The sequence below is a fragment of the Calliphora vicina genome, chromosome 1 (assembly GCF_958450345.1).
Source record: "Calliphora vicina chromosome 1, idCalVici1.1, whole genome shotgun sequence".
Lineage (NCBI taxonomy): Eukaryota > Metazoa > Arthropoda > Insecta > Diptera > Calliphoridae > Calliphora > Calliphora vicina.
In genome coordinates, this window is record NC_088780.1 from 100,450,206 (window position 1) to 100,467,024 (window position 16,819).

The 16,819-nt window shown below is 28.1% G+C and overlaps 2 protein-coding genes across 5 annotated transcripts in view; one reads left to right on the forward strand and one right to left on the reverse strand.

Annotated features, from left to right (window-relative positions):
• The window catches only part of Atg16 (Autophagy-related 16), a 307,007-nt gene that overhangs the window by 199,356 nt on the left and 90,832 nt on the right, over nt 1-16,819 (reverse strand). The window lies entirely within an intron of this gene.
• Nucleotides 1-16,819, forward strand: part of neo (neyo) — a 76,669-nt gene that overhangs the window by 264 nt on the left and 59,586 nt on the right. Inside the window, exons 2-4 of the mRNA XM_065515240.1 lie at nt 7-364; nt 8,515-8,675; nt 12,402-12,603. Of these exons, the coding sequence (XP_065371312.1) occupies nt 7-364; nt 8,515-8,675; nt 12,402-12,603 (721 nt within the window). The remainder of the gene's footprint in view (nt 1-6; nt 365-8,514; nt 8,676-12,401; nt 12,604-16,819) is intronic.

Here is a 16,819-nt window from a genome sequence, read left to right on the forward strand (position 1 = left end):
CACCAGAAGTGTCTTTGGATGAATTACCCTCGGCTTTACCTTTAAAAACTGATCAATCATCGACATCAGAATCTTCATCTGATTTAGTGGATAAACCAACAAATAGCAAGGATGCGGTTGCTGCAGCTATACCGGCTATTGTTGATACTGGCAAATCGGCTGCTACTGATTTAATAGCTGAAGATGAAAAACAATCCAGTGACTCGGACTTGCCTAAAGAACAAAAGGAAACTCCAACGGCTAGTTTTGAAGATATTGAGGTGGTGGATAGTGCTTCACAATTGCCAGCTTCTGGCAGTGGTGCTTCGGCTCAGCAACATGAAGAGTGCGATTCGGATATGTTGGGTTTTGAGATTGTAACCGGGTAAGTTTCATAAATATATGTATTAACGAAGAAAATTTGTAACCCATCTGACTAGAGTATTCGAAAATTCTATCACCATGAACCATTTCTGAATACATTATATATATTTTAAATATTCAATTAACTACGCCGAAATTGAGAATATACAAATTGAAATCAAACAGTTGAAATTAATATTGAGAAATAACAAACTGAAATTCGGAAAAGCAAACTAATATCGAGGAAATTTTCGGAAGTGGAACGATCGGCATAAAATTAGGTCGTGTAATTTATGTCTATATGAAAAATCAGATAAAAATTTAACAAATGATATCATAAATTATAGTAATTGCGGCCTTTTTGGTTTTATAAGCTCTTTAATGTGAGGAGAACTTTCGGATCATCCACATCTAATATTATTCTCAGCTTTCATATATGTATATAAATTCGCGTAGTTCCTACATGGAACATAGGGCCTCAATAAAATGTTTGAATATCTCTCTATTTTGTGCTAGCGCCTTCACTTCTCTCCATGTATGAGCTGGGCGTCCCCTTCTTCTGTTCCCTACCGGGTTCCAGTTGGCACAGTTCCAAGTTTCGTAGCAGTACAAAAGGGTAGATTTTACATTGGCATTGAAGATTGTTATTTTCGTACGCAGAGATAAAGACCGTGATCTCCAAATAGGTTTTAAGCGACCAATTGTTTGACGGGATCACGTTCATACGTGACCGATTCATTGCTAAAAGTGCAGAAAAACAGTTTCAAGAAAGAATCTCGAAGTAAATTATTTTCCCGGTATTTAGAATAGAATCATTGTCAAATAAAAATTGGAAAATCAATTAGAATACAATGTATTAATGTTTGCCAGAGTTCTTCTCGCCCTCTGCAATACTCATATAGGACAACGGATCACAATTTAGGAACCGTTCTAGAAAGTATACGCGGGTCAATAAGTCCGTGATTTTTTTAATTTCCCGACTCTTAACTGAAAGGGCAACACTGCTTCTGTCAACACACATATCTCATTGAACTCCTGACAAAATTTTAACAAGCTGCTCCATTTAGATTGTGATAGCCACTGATAGCAGACTACCACGTGACTTGAGGAGAAATTGCAAAAAAGTAAATTTTGTCTGCTCAATAAGCATTTTTGCGGAGAAAAACCATTACTAAAATAAAGGCTAAGCTTGATAAATACTATGGGAACTCTGCACCATCAATTTCAATGGTAAAAAAGTGATTTACTGAATTTCGTTGTGGCCATACAACCGCAGAAGATGCCGAACATTCTGGATGCCCAGTTGAGGTCTCCACACCGGAAACAATTGAAAAATATTTCGATATAGTGTTGGCCGATCAAAGATTGAAAGTGCGGGTGATTGGGGAAACCTACACAGAAAAAACTATTTCTTAAACCGTTTTAATTCAAACATTTATCCCATATTGAACTGGTTTCAATTATTTCATATTAAATCATATTAATATGCTCAAAAACAAAATTTCTGTATATTTTCTATTGAATTTTGAGTTTTGAATTTGATTATTTTGACAATTGAATATACAATTTTCGTTATTGGTTGAATTTCAAATACAAAAATTATTGAATAGATAATTTTCGTCATTGAAAACACATTTTTGTTATTTTTTGTGTTTCAATTACGAAAATTATCTATTCAATAACCAGTTCAATATGGGATAAATTTTTGAAATGAAATATAATTTTTTCTGTGTAGGCATCTTACATGGCTCAGTGGTTATATCAATAATTTGTCTATAGTAAAACTATTATACCTGAATTTATTTATAGAAAACTGTTATACCCAGAATTACTTATAGAAAAACTGTTATAACCAATAAACAAGCTATCAAAAAACTGTTATACCAATAATGTTTCTGTGGAAAAACTGTTATAACCAATAAACTCTCTAGCAAAAAACTGTTATACCACTAATTTTTCTGTGGCAAAAATATTACACAAAAAACTTTTTTATAGAAAAACAGTTTCTACAATAATTTGTATATAAAAAAAACTATTATGGCAATAATTTACTTCTGAAAAACTGTTATACCAATACTTTTTCTATAGAAAAATTCGTAATTTTTCCAGCTATCCCAATAATTTACCTATATATAACTGTTTAACCAAGAATTTTACTATAGAACATGCTGTTATACATGAGTTTTTCTATAGAAAAAGCGGTTCTACATGCATTTTTCTACAGAATACCTATTTTTAATGCATTTTTCTATATAATTATTATATAAAGAATTTTTTAATATAAAAAGTGTTATACAAAAACTGTTATACCAAGAATTTGTAGATATAGTAATAATTTTTCTATAGAAAAACTGTTATACCAATAATTTGTACTATTTTTCTATAGAAAACAAGCTATATCAATAAGTTTTCTATATAAAAACTGTTATACGAAAAAATATAATGTAAAAAAACTGTTATACCATGAATTTTATTATAGAAAACCTGTTATACCAATAAGTCTTCTAAATAAAAACTGTTATACCAAAAAATATTATGTAGAAAAACTGTTATACCCAGAATTTGTCGTTATAGTATCAATTTTTCTATAGAAAACCTGTTATACCAATTAGTTTTCTATAGAAAAATTGATATTGTAAAAAGGGGTTATATATGCATTTTTCTTTAGAATACCTGTTATAAATACATTTTTCTATGGAACTGTTATACCAAGAATTTTTCAATATAAAAGGTGTTATACCATGAATTTGTCTATATAGCAAACATTTTTCTGTAGAAAAACTGTTATACCAATAACTTGTATTATTTTTCTATAGAAAACAAGTTATACCAATAAGTTTTCAATAGAAAAACTGTTATACGATAAAATATAATGTAAAAAAATTGATATACCATAAATTTTACTATAGAAAACCTGTTATACCAATAAGTCTTCTAAATAAAAACTGTTATACGAAAAAATATTATGTAGAAAAACTGTTATACCATTAATTTTACTATAGAAAAACTGTTATAACAAGTTTTTTTCTATAGCAGCTTAACATTACGGATATTAAAGCGAATCCCCTAGGACTGTATTAATCAAAATCCAACTTTATGCAAACGATTGTCTTATAAAGATTCGAAATGATTTCATCTATCGTTCAATTTATGGCAGCAAATCCTTAATATTTGTAAATGTTCTAGATTATCTATATTAATAACGAATAATTAGGTTTGTTTATACGTTATGTTAAAAAAATCTCTATAATTAAATAAAAACTCGCGATAATTTTACAAAATTTTTTTGTCGAATTACTCAATTTTGAAAAGATTGCCAAATATTTGATGGCTTGGTCGGGCGGGTAGAGATTAGTTTTGAAAGCTTTTATATGGGCGCAAACTAAGAAGTCAATGGGTGCATAAATGTCAATCACCACATATAGATTAGCGTTTGCTTCATTATTGAGGAGAAACCAGAAAATTTCTTCAATACAAAGGCTTAATAATAAAATAAACAAATTCTTAAATTAATTAAATCACGTAGCGAAAATTTATGAATTAAAGCAAAAAAAAATCACAACTTTCACTTTATATTTCTGCATTTCGAAAAAAAACATCAATTACCGGAAGAAAAAAGATATGAAAAGCTTTATGTGGCTTACCGTTCAATAAAATTTAATTAAAAATGTTCAAAACAAGAATTGTATCTCTCTGGTTCATAATTTACCTGATGCACAATACAGTTAAAACAATGATGACTTATACTGCCAATAATACATTGTTAGAATACAATCAAAATAGCTTCAACTTACCTATAAAAAAGAAATAGAAAGAAAATATAAAATATTAGAAGTAATACAAAAAAATAAGTTTTCAGTTAAATTTTCCTAATAAATTTCAAATTGTTTTGATAAAATACATAGATAGAAAATAACGTTATGCTGTTTGTTGTCTTTTCAAAAGTAATATTTGTTAAAGATTAAGGCCGTTTTAACGGCTGCATATGGACAATAATAAAATTGAGAGAAAAATAAAAGAATGAACAAAGTTTTCAATGCAATACAAATCAAATTCAATCAATAATATAGATCATACCACAATTGATTGTATTTTATTATTAGTTTGTTTGTTTGGATTTCCAGCATAACGATGCGATTTTAAACAAGTTAGTTTTCTTTTATGTAATACTGGTTTTCTTTATAGTTTTCTTTTTAACAAATCATATTCATCTGATGGTGGTCTTTGGAAAATTGTAGGACATTAAATAAAATAATAAAAAAAAATAAACAATATGCCTTTCAGTGTTGTAATTTACAGCAAAAAAGCTTTGATTGTTTTAAGTTTAAGGCGCTCAATTTCCAGTTCAAATAAGTTGTAACTGTAAGTTTTTGGTTGATTTATATGTATATTTTTAATGTATACGAAAATTAGAGATGAGAAAGAATATGTCTTTGGGTGTTAATAAAACTGGTATTAAATAATCTGTTTTGCTAAAATTGTATAATTTTGTATGATTTTTATCAACAAACGGTTATAAAATCAGATAGCAAAGAACATTTTAATAAATAAAATAAAAATAAAAATCTTTATAAAAGCATTTGAATGGTCTTTAAGAGCAATAAGTAGGTGTCAATGATTTTGAAACATTACAAACTATAATCATATTAGCTGAAGTAGGTTATCAGTGGTAATAAGGAGTTTCTGACCATTAAATTCATAGAGTTCTACAATATGTAATGTAATTTTTTTTAATGAAAAAAACAATTTTACTGGAAAAAAGTTTTTTTTTATTTTTGGTGAAAATATGTATTTTACGTAAAGGAGATTAATTACTAAAAACTTAAAATATTTATTTTACTGGAAAGACTTTTTATACGTAAATTAATGTTTAATGAAAATATTTTTTTATATGAAAAAAGCTTTTACTTGAAAAAATGTTTTAATAAGAAATCGTTATCGTAGAGAAAGCTTTTTTTGTGAAAAAATTTAGAGAAAGGAAATCTGCTAAGAAATCGTTACACAGATAGTAAAACTCTTATACCATAAATTTGTCTATAGAAAATGTGTTATACCAAGAATTTTTCTATATTAAAGATGTTATACCAAAAATTGTTTTATATAAAACTGTAGCTATGACCAATTATAGATCAATCACAATGGAATTAGGCCGCGTGATTTATATATATTATTTTTAGGAAATTTATTTCCTATGGTCAATTATGGATTTTTATAAAAAACTAATTTGCGCCATGTATATCTATATAATTCAAACATTAATTGAAAAAGTCATATTTCAGGTCATTTGTATGGGGACTCGATTTGAACCATAGGCTTATCCTTATCGACTCAGAAAGTGATTATGAGTCGATCGGTATACTTTAACAATCCTTGGTTTTCTATAAAAAAAACCTAAAATTTTTCTATAGAAAAAATATTATACCCAGAATTGTTTAGGCCAAAACTGTTATACCAAGATGTTTTCTATAGAAAAACTGTTATACCAAGAATTTTTCTATAAGAAAACTGTTATACCAAGAAGTGTTCTCTAGAAAAACTGTTATACCAAAAATTTGTATTATAGACAAATTTTTCTATAAAAGAACTGTTATACCAAGAATTTTTCTATAGAAAAACGGTTATACCATGCATTTGTCTATAGAAAATGTTTTATACCAAGAAATTTTCTATAGGAAAGATGTTATACCAAAATTTTTTTTATAGAAAACTGTTATACCAAGAATTTTTCTATAGAAAAACGGTTATACCATGAATTTGTTTATAGAAAATGTTTTATACCAAGAAATTTTCTATAGGAAAGATGTTATACCAACATTTTTTTTTATAGAAAACTGTTATACCAATAATTGTTCTATAGAAAAATTGTTATTCCAAGAATTTTTCTATAAAAAAAATGTTATAGCAAAAATTTTTCTATAGAAAAACGGTTATACCAAAAAAGAAAAACTGTTATACAAAGAACTTTTTAGGCCAAACTGTTATACCACGAATTGTTCTCTAGAAAAACTGTTATACCAAGAATTTTTATTATAGAAACATTTTTCTATAAAGAAAACTGTTATACCAAAAATTATTCTATAGAAAAACTATTATACCAAGAAGTTTTTAGGCCAGAACTGTTTTACCACGAAGTTTTGTATAGATAAACTGTTATTCCAAAAAATTTTCTATAGCAAAACGATCATACCTAAAATTCTTTAATATAAAAACTATTATACCAAGAATTTTTAAGCCAAACTGTTATACTAAGAATTGTTCCCTAGAAAAACTGTTATACCAAGAATTTTTCTTATAGAAACATTTTTCTATAAAAGAAAACTTTTATACCAAGTATTTTTCTATAGAAAAACTATTATACGAAGATTTTTTAAGCCAAAACTGCTATACTAAGAAGTTTTCTATAGAACATTTTTTATAAAAAACTGTTATACCAAGAATTGTTAGTAGAAAAACTGTTACACCAAGAATTTTTTTATAGAAAAACTGTTATACCATGAATTGTTCTAAAAATGTTCCAAAAATTCTTTTATAGAAAACTTTTATACTGAGAATTTTTCTATAGAAAAACTGTTATTCCAAGAACTTTTATTATAGAAAACTGTTATACCATGTATTTTCCTATAAATAATCTATTATACAAAAACATATTTTATAGAAAAACTATTATACCAAGAATTGTTATCTTAAAAAACTGTTATACCAAGGATTTTTATTATAGAAAAACTGTTATACCATGAAATTTTCTATAAAAAAACTGTTATACAAATAAGTTTTCTATAGAAAAACCAAGGATTGTTATACAAAAGAAAATGGTATACTAAAAATTATTCTATAGGACAAATGCTATTTTTAGCGTAGTTCATATTGCGGTTGTGCTGATGTTTGTAACGATAAAAATATTAGTCTAACACCCCCATCTTAGAGTATACCGATGATCATAATCACTTTCTGAGTCGATAAGGATAAGCCTATGGTTCAAATCTAGACCCCATGCAAATGACCTGAAATATGACTTTTTTCAATTAATGTTTGAATTATATATATATAGATAGCGCAAATTAGTTTTATATAAAAATCCATAATTGATCATAGGAAATAAATTTCTTAAAAATAATATAAATAAATCACGCGGCCTAATTCCATTGTGATCGATCTATAATTGGTCTTAGCTACTATAGAAGGCCCACTTTCAAAAATGAGTTCAACTTAAATCTCTTAAAAATGTTGGTAGCCAAATATACTTCAACACAAATAAGTTTTTTATCTACGGAAATCAAGGGTCTTAATTTCATGGCGATCGGTGCATGATCAGTCATAGCTTCTATATAAGGAACACTTCAAAAAAATTATTGATGTATGATATTAGTGTAGGATATTATATGGCCGGACTTGACTTATAGTAACATCATTACTTGTTATGTTATACCAAATGTTTTACCAAAAATCTGTAGCTGTTTTAATGCTACATAACTAAACCGATCAAAAATAACTAAACATCTATGTTATATATGTTTTTCTTTTTTGTTTGCTTCGTCAAATGTTTATGAATTGGGCTCAATAAATCAAATGACTCTAAATACTATATTTCTATCTAATTTGTTTGTGATGTCCTTTGAAATTCATGATATTCTAAAATTGTTTAAATATTTCAAGACAAACTCAAAATTTACAGGAAATGTTTGATTGTAATTATAAGTTAGATCTTAAATTATGCTCTTTTGATTACAAACATGTTTGAAATAGCTCTTAAATCCATAACAGAAACATTAATTTTAACTTCAAAACTAAATCCTATGCCACAGAGATTAATTCCACAGGTTTCCTGAAATAATCTTAGGTTTTAAAAGAAAAACAAATTAAACAAATTTGTTCAACAAATTATTATGATCATAAATAATGAAAATAATTAAATTTGCTTAAAACATTCATTATTCATTTCTTTAAATTTGATTTGCATATAAAGAAAAAAAATATGCCAGCAATTTACATAAACAAACTCAGCTAAAGATTTGTAATGCACGTAGGAAATAGAAAATAATAACTTTCATTAATCATTTTCATAATAAAATAAAAATAATATTTTCATTTCCATTTTGCATTTATCATCATTCTCCTACAAATTATTAACCGGTTTTTAAAATTAATATTTTTTGTCTCTCTCTCTAATTGCAGTTATGTATTCTCGGCTCCTGGTAAATTATTGGATTCCTTGCCGGGCACTTTAATGTTAACAGATTGTTTGGAAGCCTGCCAGGGCAATGAAACATGTCAGGCGGTTAATTATGAAACTGGTCTATGTGTATTATTCTCAGCCAATGCCGATCAATTGCCAGGTAAGTGTGTACTGAACTAGTACTACTATTATTTTTAGAAAGAAAAAGCCTATAAATAAATCTTATTTTTTTTTTGGTTATTTTATATTACAATTATAGCATCATGATTGTGCCTAACAAGTAGGAAATTGTTATCGTTGATTTTTAATCTTCTTATTAATGATAATGATCACATTTCAGCTAAAAATTTTTTTTCGCAGCTTTTGCTGATTTATTTTAAGCTATAAATAAAAGTATATAAGTTAGAGTACCTATGTTTTTTGCATGTTTGAGTTAGAGCAAATTATATGTTTTGCATGATTTGGCATAAATAAAAACGTACATAAATCTTGGTTGAAGAGTTTTGTGGTTCGCAGCCATAATTGAATTTAATTGAAATTTATTCTTACAGCATGAGAGCTTTTAACAAGCTGCTGACTGTTATGGTTAATTGCTAAATTAGCTGGTATTCTTATGCCAACGCCTGGTGTCAAGTGTTTTGGTTGTAATTACTTGTTGGGCTGTGATTGCTGATTATGTTGAAGATGAATTGCAGATTTTAACAAGTATAAGAGATTAAAATACTCTTAGTTTAAAATTTATAGAGCTTTTTCACTTTTTATTTACAGATGGCTTAATAAAAGTGGGTTTTCAATGCTTAAGATTTCCTTGTTCAAATTTGTTATTGAAAAGTTTAAGACTTTAATGAAATTGAATTGCAATTCAGTTAAATTAAAAATTATTAATAATAAATATGAACGAATAAACCTAAGCATACAAAATAAAATATTAAAATGTTTAAGGATTTAAATGAACTATGATAGAGCTTAATTTTTCAATACCTTCATCAGTTTCCTCGCATAACAATCATATTTAAATAAAGTCGAAAATATCATGCACTCAACGAAAAAAGCTAAGCATACAAAATTAAGAGTTTAAAAGAATTTTTAATTTTTTAGAATTTGTGTCACACTTGTGATGCAGTTTTTGTTTCCATCCGGGGTAAGCTTAGTCTGTCCAGGTTCTTCAAAGGTCTGCTTCCTTTGAAATCTTCTTTATTACAGTATTTATACCCTACACCACCATAGTGGGGAGGGTATAATGGCTTGTGCAGATGTTTGTAACGTCCAAAAATATTGGTCTAACACCCACCTTAAAGTATACTGATCGACTTAGAATCACTTTCTGAGTCGATTAAACGATGTCCGTGCGTCCGTCTGGTCGGCTGGCTGGCTGGCTGTCCATGCAAACCTTGTGCGCAGAGTACAGGTCACAATTTTGAAGATATTTCGATCAAATTTGGTACATATAATTTTTTCGGCCAAAGGACCAAGCCTATTGAAACTAGCTGAATTCGGTCTATTATTTCACCTAACCCCCATACAAATGTTCTTTCGAAATTGGACTTTATCGGTCATAAATGTTTAATTTATAAAAGTATCTCCACAAATTGCGCTCAAAATAAGTTTTATATATACAAAATTCATGTCACCAAATTTGGTTACGATCGGTCCATAATTAGTCATAGCTCCCATATAGACCCGCTTCCGAAAATCACTTTAACGTATATAAATCGCTTAAAAATTTTGGTATACTCACAAAATTCAACATAGTAAACTTTCATATAGACATAAATCACACGACCTAATTTCATGGTGATCGGTCCATAATTGGTCATAGCCCCCATATAAATTATTGAAATTTTAAAAGAAAAATGTTTTTGCTCTTTTACTTAGTGTACCATACCGACCATACTTTCTTACTTGTTTTTTAATAAAACTCCATTTTATTCATATAAAGAGATAAAAAGATAAACCATAATTTCTTAAGTAAATGCTAAACCAGGCGTGGATCCAGAAGGGATGAAATAGGAAATCCACCCACCCCCCAAAAAACGAAAAGTTTTCATATAAAAAAAGGAATAAAAAGAAAAATATAGAACAAATTTTAATTTCCCTCCCATGGTTGACCTGGATCCGCGCCGGTGCTAAACATACTTCAAACTCATTTAAAAGCACTTAAGCACGACCATTTAATACAAAGTGCAACATGAAAAAATATAACCATATACGCACACTATGACAGTTTTGCCCCAAGTCATGCACTTTTTTATGCGCCCCCAAAGATGTGGGGCCTTGGTGTAATTTTTGAAAAAAAATAATAATTTTCTCAGGCTCATATCTTGCAAACCAATCGGAATTTTATTTTACTCTCTGAGGCAAAGTTGTAGCTCTTGTCATAAAGAACAAAAAATGTGAACATATAAAATCATAAAAACTTCATCTTCATGAACAAAATCACAAAAAACTTTATATCGTGTTGCATTACAACTTATTGGCTATGAATAGCTAATGAGTACAATGCGACGAGATAAATGCTTGGGTTCTCGGTCGGCTAACTACGGTATTAGTACGAAGTATGAACTATGGCCTAGTCTACTTATACTTTGTTACCCGTGACCAAAGTATAAAACTAAAGTAGATCGGGACTTTGTTTCTAGCCTCCCCTGGTCCCCTGTTACACTGTGTGTAATTTATTAAGTCATGGAAATATAACCATATACGGACACAAGTACAAAAAACAAAACGGGTCTACTAGTTTTGCTTAAAGTCATGTACTTTTTTTTATGGACCCCCTAAGATGTGGAGCCTTGGTGTCACTTTTGCAAAAAAGTGATAATTTTCTCAGGCTCATATCTTGCAAACCAATCGGAATTTTGCTTTACTCTCTGAGGCAAAGTTGTAGCTCTTGTCATAAAGAACAAAAATGGTAAACATATAAAATCATAAAAACTTCATCTTCAAGATCAAAATCGCAAAAAACTTTATATCGTGTTGCACTGTATTATTTAACATGAAATATTATATACTAAGCGAAAAAACTTAAGCATATAAACTAAATAAAAGGCTTTAAATCAGCTGAAATTTAACTCACATTCCTTTCATCATAATTAAACGAAAAAACCTAAGCATACATAACAAAAAGTTGAAAAAAAGAAACATTTCAATGGTCAAAACAAACGATGTCCCAAAATTTAAACACGATATCATCCGTATCGCGATATCGAGTCACTGCTTCTCCAGAATCATTTTCAAAGCAGTATTAACAAAGATTAGGTGGAAATGTACTTCATCGTATGATATGCACGAGCTGTGTAATGCTCCATTTTTACTAATCAACAATTTACAGCACAAATACAGGCAAATTCTAAACTTGTATGAATTTTGGCACACCATTTATTTAAATATTGATACAGTTGTGTTAAATAAATAGCAAATTGAATAAAAAACTTCTCTCATTTATATAAAACTAGTTGATCGCCCTGGCTTCGCCCTATAGCATTTACTAATGTTAGTTCTTCAAGTTTCTCCAACCTAAATTTGTACTGCATACTTTAGGGAGCTTTTTTATTACAGTTGACTGGATTCACAAAAAAAATAATTTCCGAGTTTTTGTTCTTTACAAACCATCTCCTGAAAATTTCGAATCAAATAAAAAAAAAATCAGCCAAATCGCTCCACCGTTCTCACGTGATGCCATTACATACATGGATCATTTCATTTTTATATATATAGATAAAACTTAACTAAAAGTGCCAACTGAAACCCCCTATTTTACCCATATTTCTTTTGTATGCTTAGCTTATTTCGTGCAGTGTACTTTCATTTAAATTCTTTACAATTTATGTAATTCTCTCTTTATTTTCAATCATTTATAATTCAATTTCTTGTTTGTTTTCATTTCCAGGTGCCTTAACCAAATCTCAATTCCCGGTGTTTACAATTTATGCTCAAAAATCATGTTTGGGAGTAAGACCATGTGCACGTGCTTGGTGTGTTGATCGTGTGCAAAACTATAAACTTAATGGACATGCTAAACGTTCAGTGTCAGTGGCATCAAGACGTGATTGTTTCGAATTATGTTTGGGAGAAACGGAATTTACATGCCGGTAAGTTTAAAACCACTCACACACAACAAAATAAAAAGTGAAACAAAAAAAGAAGAAAAAAAAGTGAAAAAAAGTATTTAGATCATTTAGCAAGAAAATCTAAATGAAAGAAACTAAACAGCCGCAACAAAAAGTGCAAGTTTTGAACTCTAAACTAAACTGGTAGAGAAAAAAGCTAAAAAGATTTAACTTGAAATTTAGATAAACAACAAACTATTAAATTCTAGCAAAATAAAATAAAAGAAAAACCTTTTGAAAGCAAGAGCCATAGAAAATTCTTAGAAAAGTCGTGTTTTTAAATTTAAAGCATGACACCTTTTAAAAACTTCCTCTACTCTAAGCTCAATAATGCCATAAATTTTTGTCATCTTTCTTTTAGACAGAGTTTGGCAGGAAGAGCGTATTCTTTCGTTTTTTTCCTCTAATATATTATATTGAAGTCTTTAAGCTATAAACTAAAATGAAATTAACATAAAGCAAATGAAGAAAGAAATAAGAAATTGACAACACAGAATATGATGACAGTGCTAAGATAAGCCAAGCCAACAACCAAACTCTTATGCAGCCAGATCCTATTGATTAAGACATTTTATCAAGACCCTAAGCTACAAAAAAAAAACAAGAAAAAATATTTCAACATTTCTCTGAATTTTAATCATAGAAAATTTATTGTAAAATATTTTAGCCAACAACTAACTACAAGTACATAAGTGGTGGTGTCTTAAATCTTTTGTTTTATGTCGACACTGTCATAAGTCCCATAACGTTTTGTTTGCGCACAATTAAAGTAATCAAACCAGGTATTAAGGCCTCTAACAGCAGCAGCAACGTTAAGCATTTATTTAACATTCAACACTTCTTCTGGAAACGCTGCAGCCAACATACCTAGAGCCTAGTATTTTTTAACTTATAAAAATTACAGATTTAAAAAATAATAAAAAAAAACTGAACAAAAAAGCGTTTCTATTATTATACGTGTGGCAATTTATTGCGTGGTAAAATGTGATTGTATTTTATCTAAATTCAATGAGAGGCACCTTTTTATTATTAAACCAGTTTGTCTGTTTTTTCTATCTATCTAACAGGCGTAAGCAACTTCATCTCCTATAAAAAAACAAAAAAATCCTTATTTATTAATAAAAACACCGGTTGAAAGTTTCATGTATAATAATTTTGTTGTTGATGTCTACCTGCCACTCTCCTCATTCTGCCACTTATATTATTATTATTCTACTGTTACGCATATATTGCAACATGCCACTGTTAACAGTGTGGCGGCTGCTGGTACTGGTGCTGCTGCTGTTGCCGTTGTTGCTTAGATTATAGCTTTTTGAAAGAAAATTGTAATTGATTGATTTATGTTTATACTCCTCTTCAGTTATTGGCAGTCCGGCTGTGTGACTGAACAGGAATAATAAGAACAACAACAACAGTGCAACAACTATTATACAACAACAATAACAATAAATACGGCGACTACTTTTGATGGGCCATAAAAACTTAAAAGTTCAATAATGTTGTTTGTTGTAGTTGTTGGTGAAGTACGGTTACCAAAAGGCCATTGCACTTGATGTATTGTTTTCTAAATAGTTTTGAAATTACTCTAATAGTAGCGGCTTATTTTTTTTTATTATTAGATTTCATTAAAAAGGCCTGTTGCAACATTTTTGTTGTGGTATTGAGATTTTATTGTTATTGCAGCAAAGAGAAACAGGTTAAAGGAGGCAGTTAGATATAGTTAGTGGATAGAAATTGTAGCCATAAATAATGATTCTAAATATTTTTAGTTTTTTCCATAGAAAAATTTCGAAAAAAGTTTTTTTTGGTAAAAAAAAAGCTTTATCACAAAATAAGTTTTTATTTCGTATAACTTTTTTTAAAAAATGTAAGTCTTTTTTTCACATAATTAAAATATCTTTTCAGAAAAAAGCTTCTTTTCACAAAAAAAATATTCTTTTAAAAAAAAGCTTTTTTTGATTTTTTTTTACTTATAGGATTTTTTCATAACAAACAGCCTTTTATTCATAAAAATTAATTTTTTAAAAAAAAGCTTTTTTGAAAATATTTTTTTTTAAAAATTTTCATAAAAATTGTCCAAGAAAGTCTCTTCTGAAGAAGTTTGCATAAAAAAACATGTCAAACTACTAAAAACTAAAATTTTTAAGGAAACAAATTATGTTGATAAATGTTTTTCATAAGAAATCTTCTTTTAGCAAATGAAGCTTTTTTGAAAAACTTTTTTTTAAATAATAAAAGCTGTTTCTATGAAAAAATCTTCTGAATAAAATTTTCATAACAAAAAACTTGACAGACAGCTTTTTTAACTACAAAATAATATATTATAGAAAAAAGTTGTTCTGAAAAAAAAGCTTTTTTGATGAAAGATATTATTTTCGTAAAAAAAGGTTTTCTTAAAATTTGTTTGTTTTTATAAAATCTCTGGCAGAAACAAATTAAAAAATTGTTAGCATTTTTAAACAAGATTTTATTTCATAAAAAGAGCTTTTTCAAGAAATTAGTTTTTAAGCTTATACATAAATACATAGGAAAAACACGCTAAAGGGTTTTTCATAAAAAAAAATCTTCTTTTTGAAAATATAACTGTTCATAAAGGCTTTTTGCTAAACTTTTCCAAGAAAGTTCTTCTGAAGAAGTTTGCATAAAATAATGTGTCGTCAAACAACTAAAAACTAAAATGTTTAAGAAAACAAATTATTTTGACAAAAGTTTTTCATAAGAAATCTTCTTTTAGCAATTGAAGCTTTTTTGGACAATTTTTTTTTTAAATAATAAAAGTTGTTTTATAAGAAAGAATCTTCTGAGGAAAGTTTTCACAACAAAAAACTTGACAATAAGCTTTTTGTAACTGAAAACTAACATTTTATTGAAATAAGCTGTTTTGGAAAAAAAAAAGCTTTTCTGGTTAAACATATTATTTTGGTAAAAAAATGGTTTTCTTAGAATTTTTTGCTTTTTTAAATCTCTGGCAGCTTTTTTAAACACGATTTTATTTCATAAAAAGAGCTTTTTTCATGAAATTAGTTTTCAAAAAAAGCTTCTACGTAAATACTTTTTTCCTTTTACCCACTAAAGGGTTTTTCACAAAAAAATCTTTTTGAAAATATAACTTTTTATAAAAAACTTTTTCGTAAAAATTTTCCAAAAAAATTATTTTGATAAATGAAAGCTGTTTCATAGAAGTTGTCCAAGAAAGAATATTCTGAAGAAAGTTTTCATAACAAAAAAACTTTACAAACAGCCTTTTTAACTAAAAACTAAAATTTGTTACTTAACTGTGCGGAGGCAGTGGTATGAGAATAAAAAAAGAGGGAAATAAATCTGTAACTTCTAAACCCTTACGCCGATTTACGCATAGATACAAATTTTTCAAATTGAAATAAAATTTTTATTTATGAATATTTTTTAATGAAATTTCACAGTTATGTAGATTTTTCTATTTAAAATGGAAAAATAAAAACAAATTTTGAAATGTGTTATCAAGGATCCCGCTATTCCCCAAAAAATCTTGAAAAATCCCAAAAATTGGATTTTTTTGTTTTTTGGCTATAATGTCCATACGGTTATCGGAACCTTTTACAAAATAATTAAGAACTTATTGGGCCATCTAAAATAGGTTACTATATTTTGATATCGAGTATGCGATTTGAGAATTTTTGCCCTAAAGTTGAATTTTACATAAAAAATAGGCATTTTTTGAATGGACCTGATCCCGTCGGTATCAAAAATTATAAATGTTTTTTTCATTTAAAATATTTGGCGTAAAGTTAGCTTTTCAAAAAGTACAAATTCATTATACATTATCTTAGAAATTTTTTAGATAACTTAAAAAGAATAAAAGCACTTTTTTCCCAAAAAAATTGCGAAAAATCGCCTTTTTTAATTTTTTTTATATTCAAATGCATGTAACTTTGGAGTCAGTCATGATTTTTAAACACTTCTTTCTTTATTTGATATATAGATTGTTAATCCTATAAAAGAAAAATGGATAAAATCGGAGAATATTTGGAACCGCGGTCACCAAAAAACTGGTGTAGGGTGGGTAAAAATGTTGAAAATTAAATGTTCAAATGCGAATATCTCCTAAGCTATACGAGAAAATTGATAGCTACAACAAGGTTTTATGTAGTGCTCGACGAGGAGATTTTTTTTAAATCGGAACACAAACGAAGAATTAGGATCATTTTAAAAATTGAAC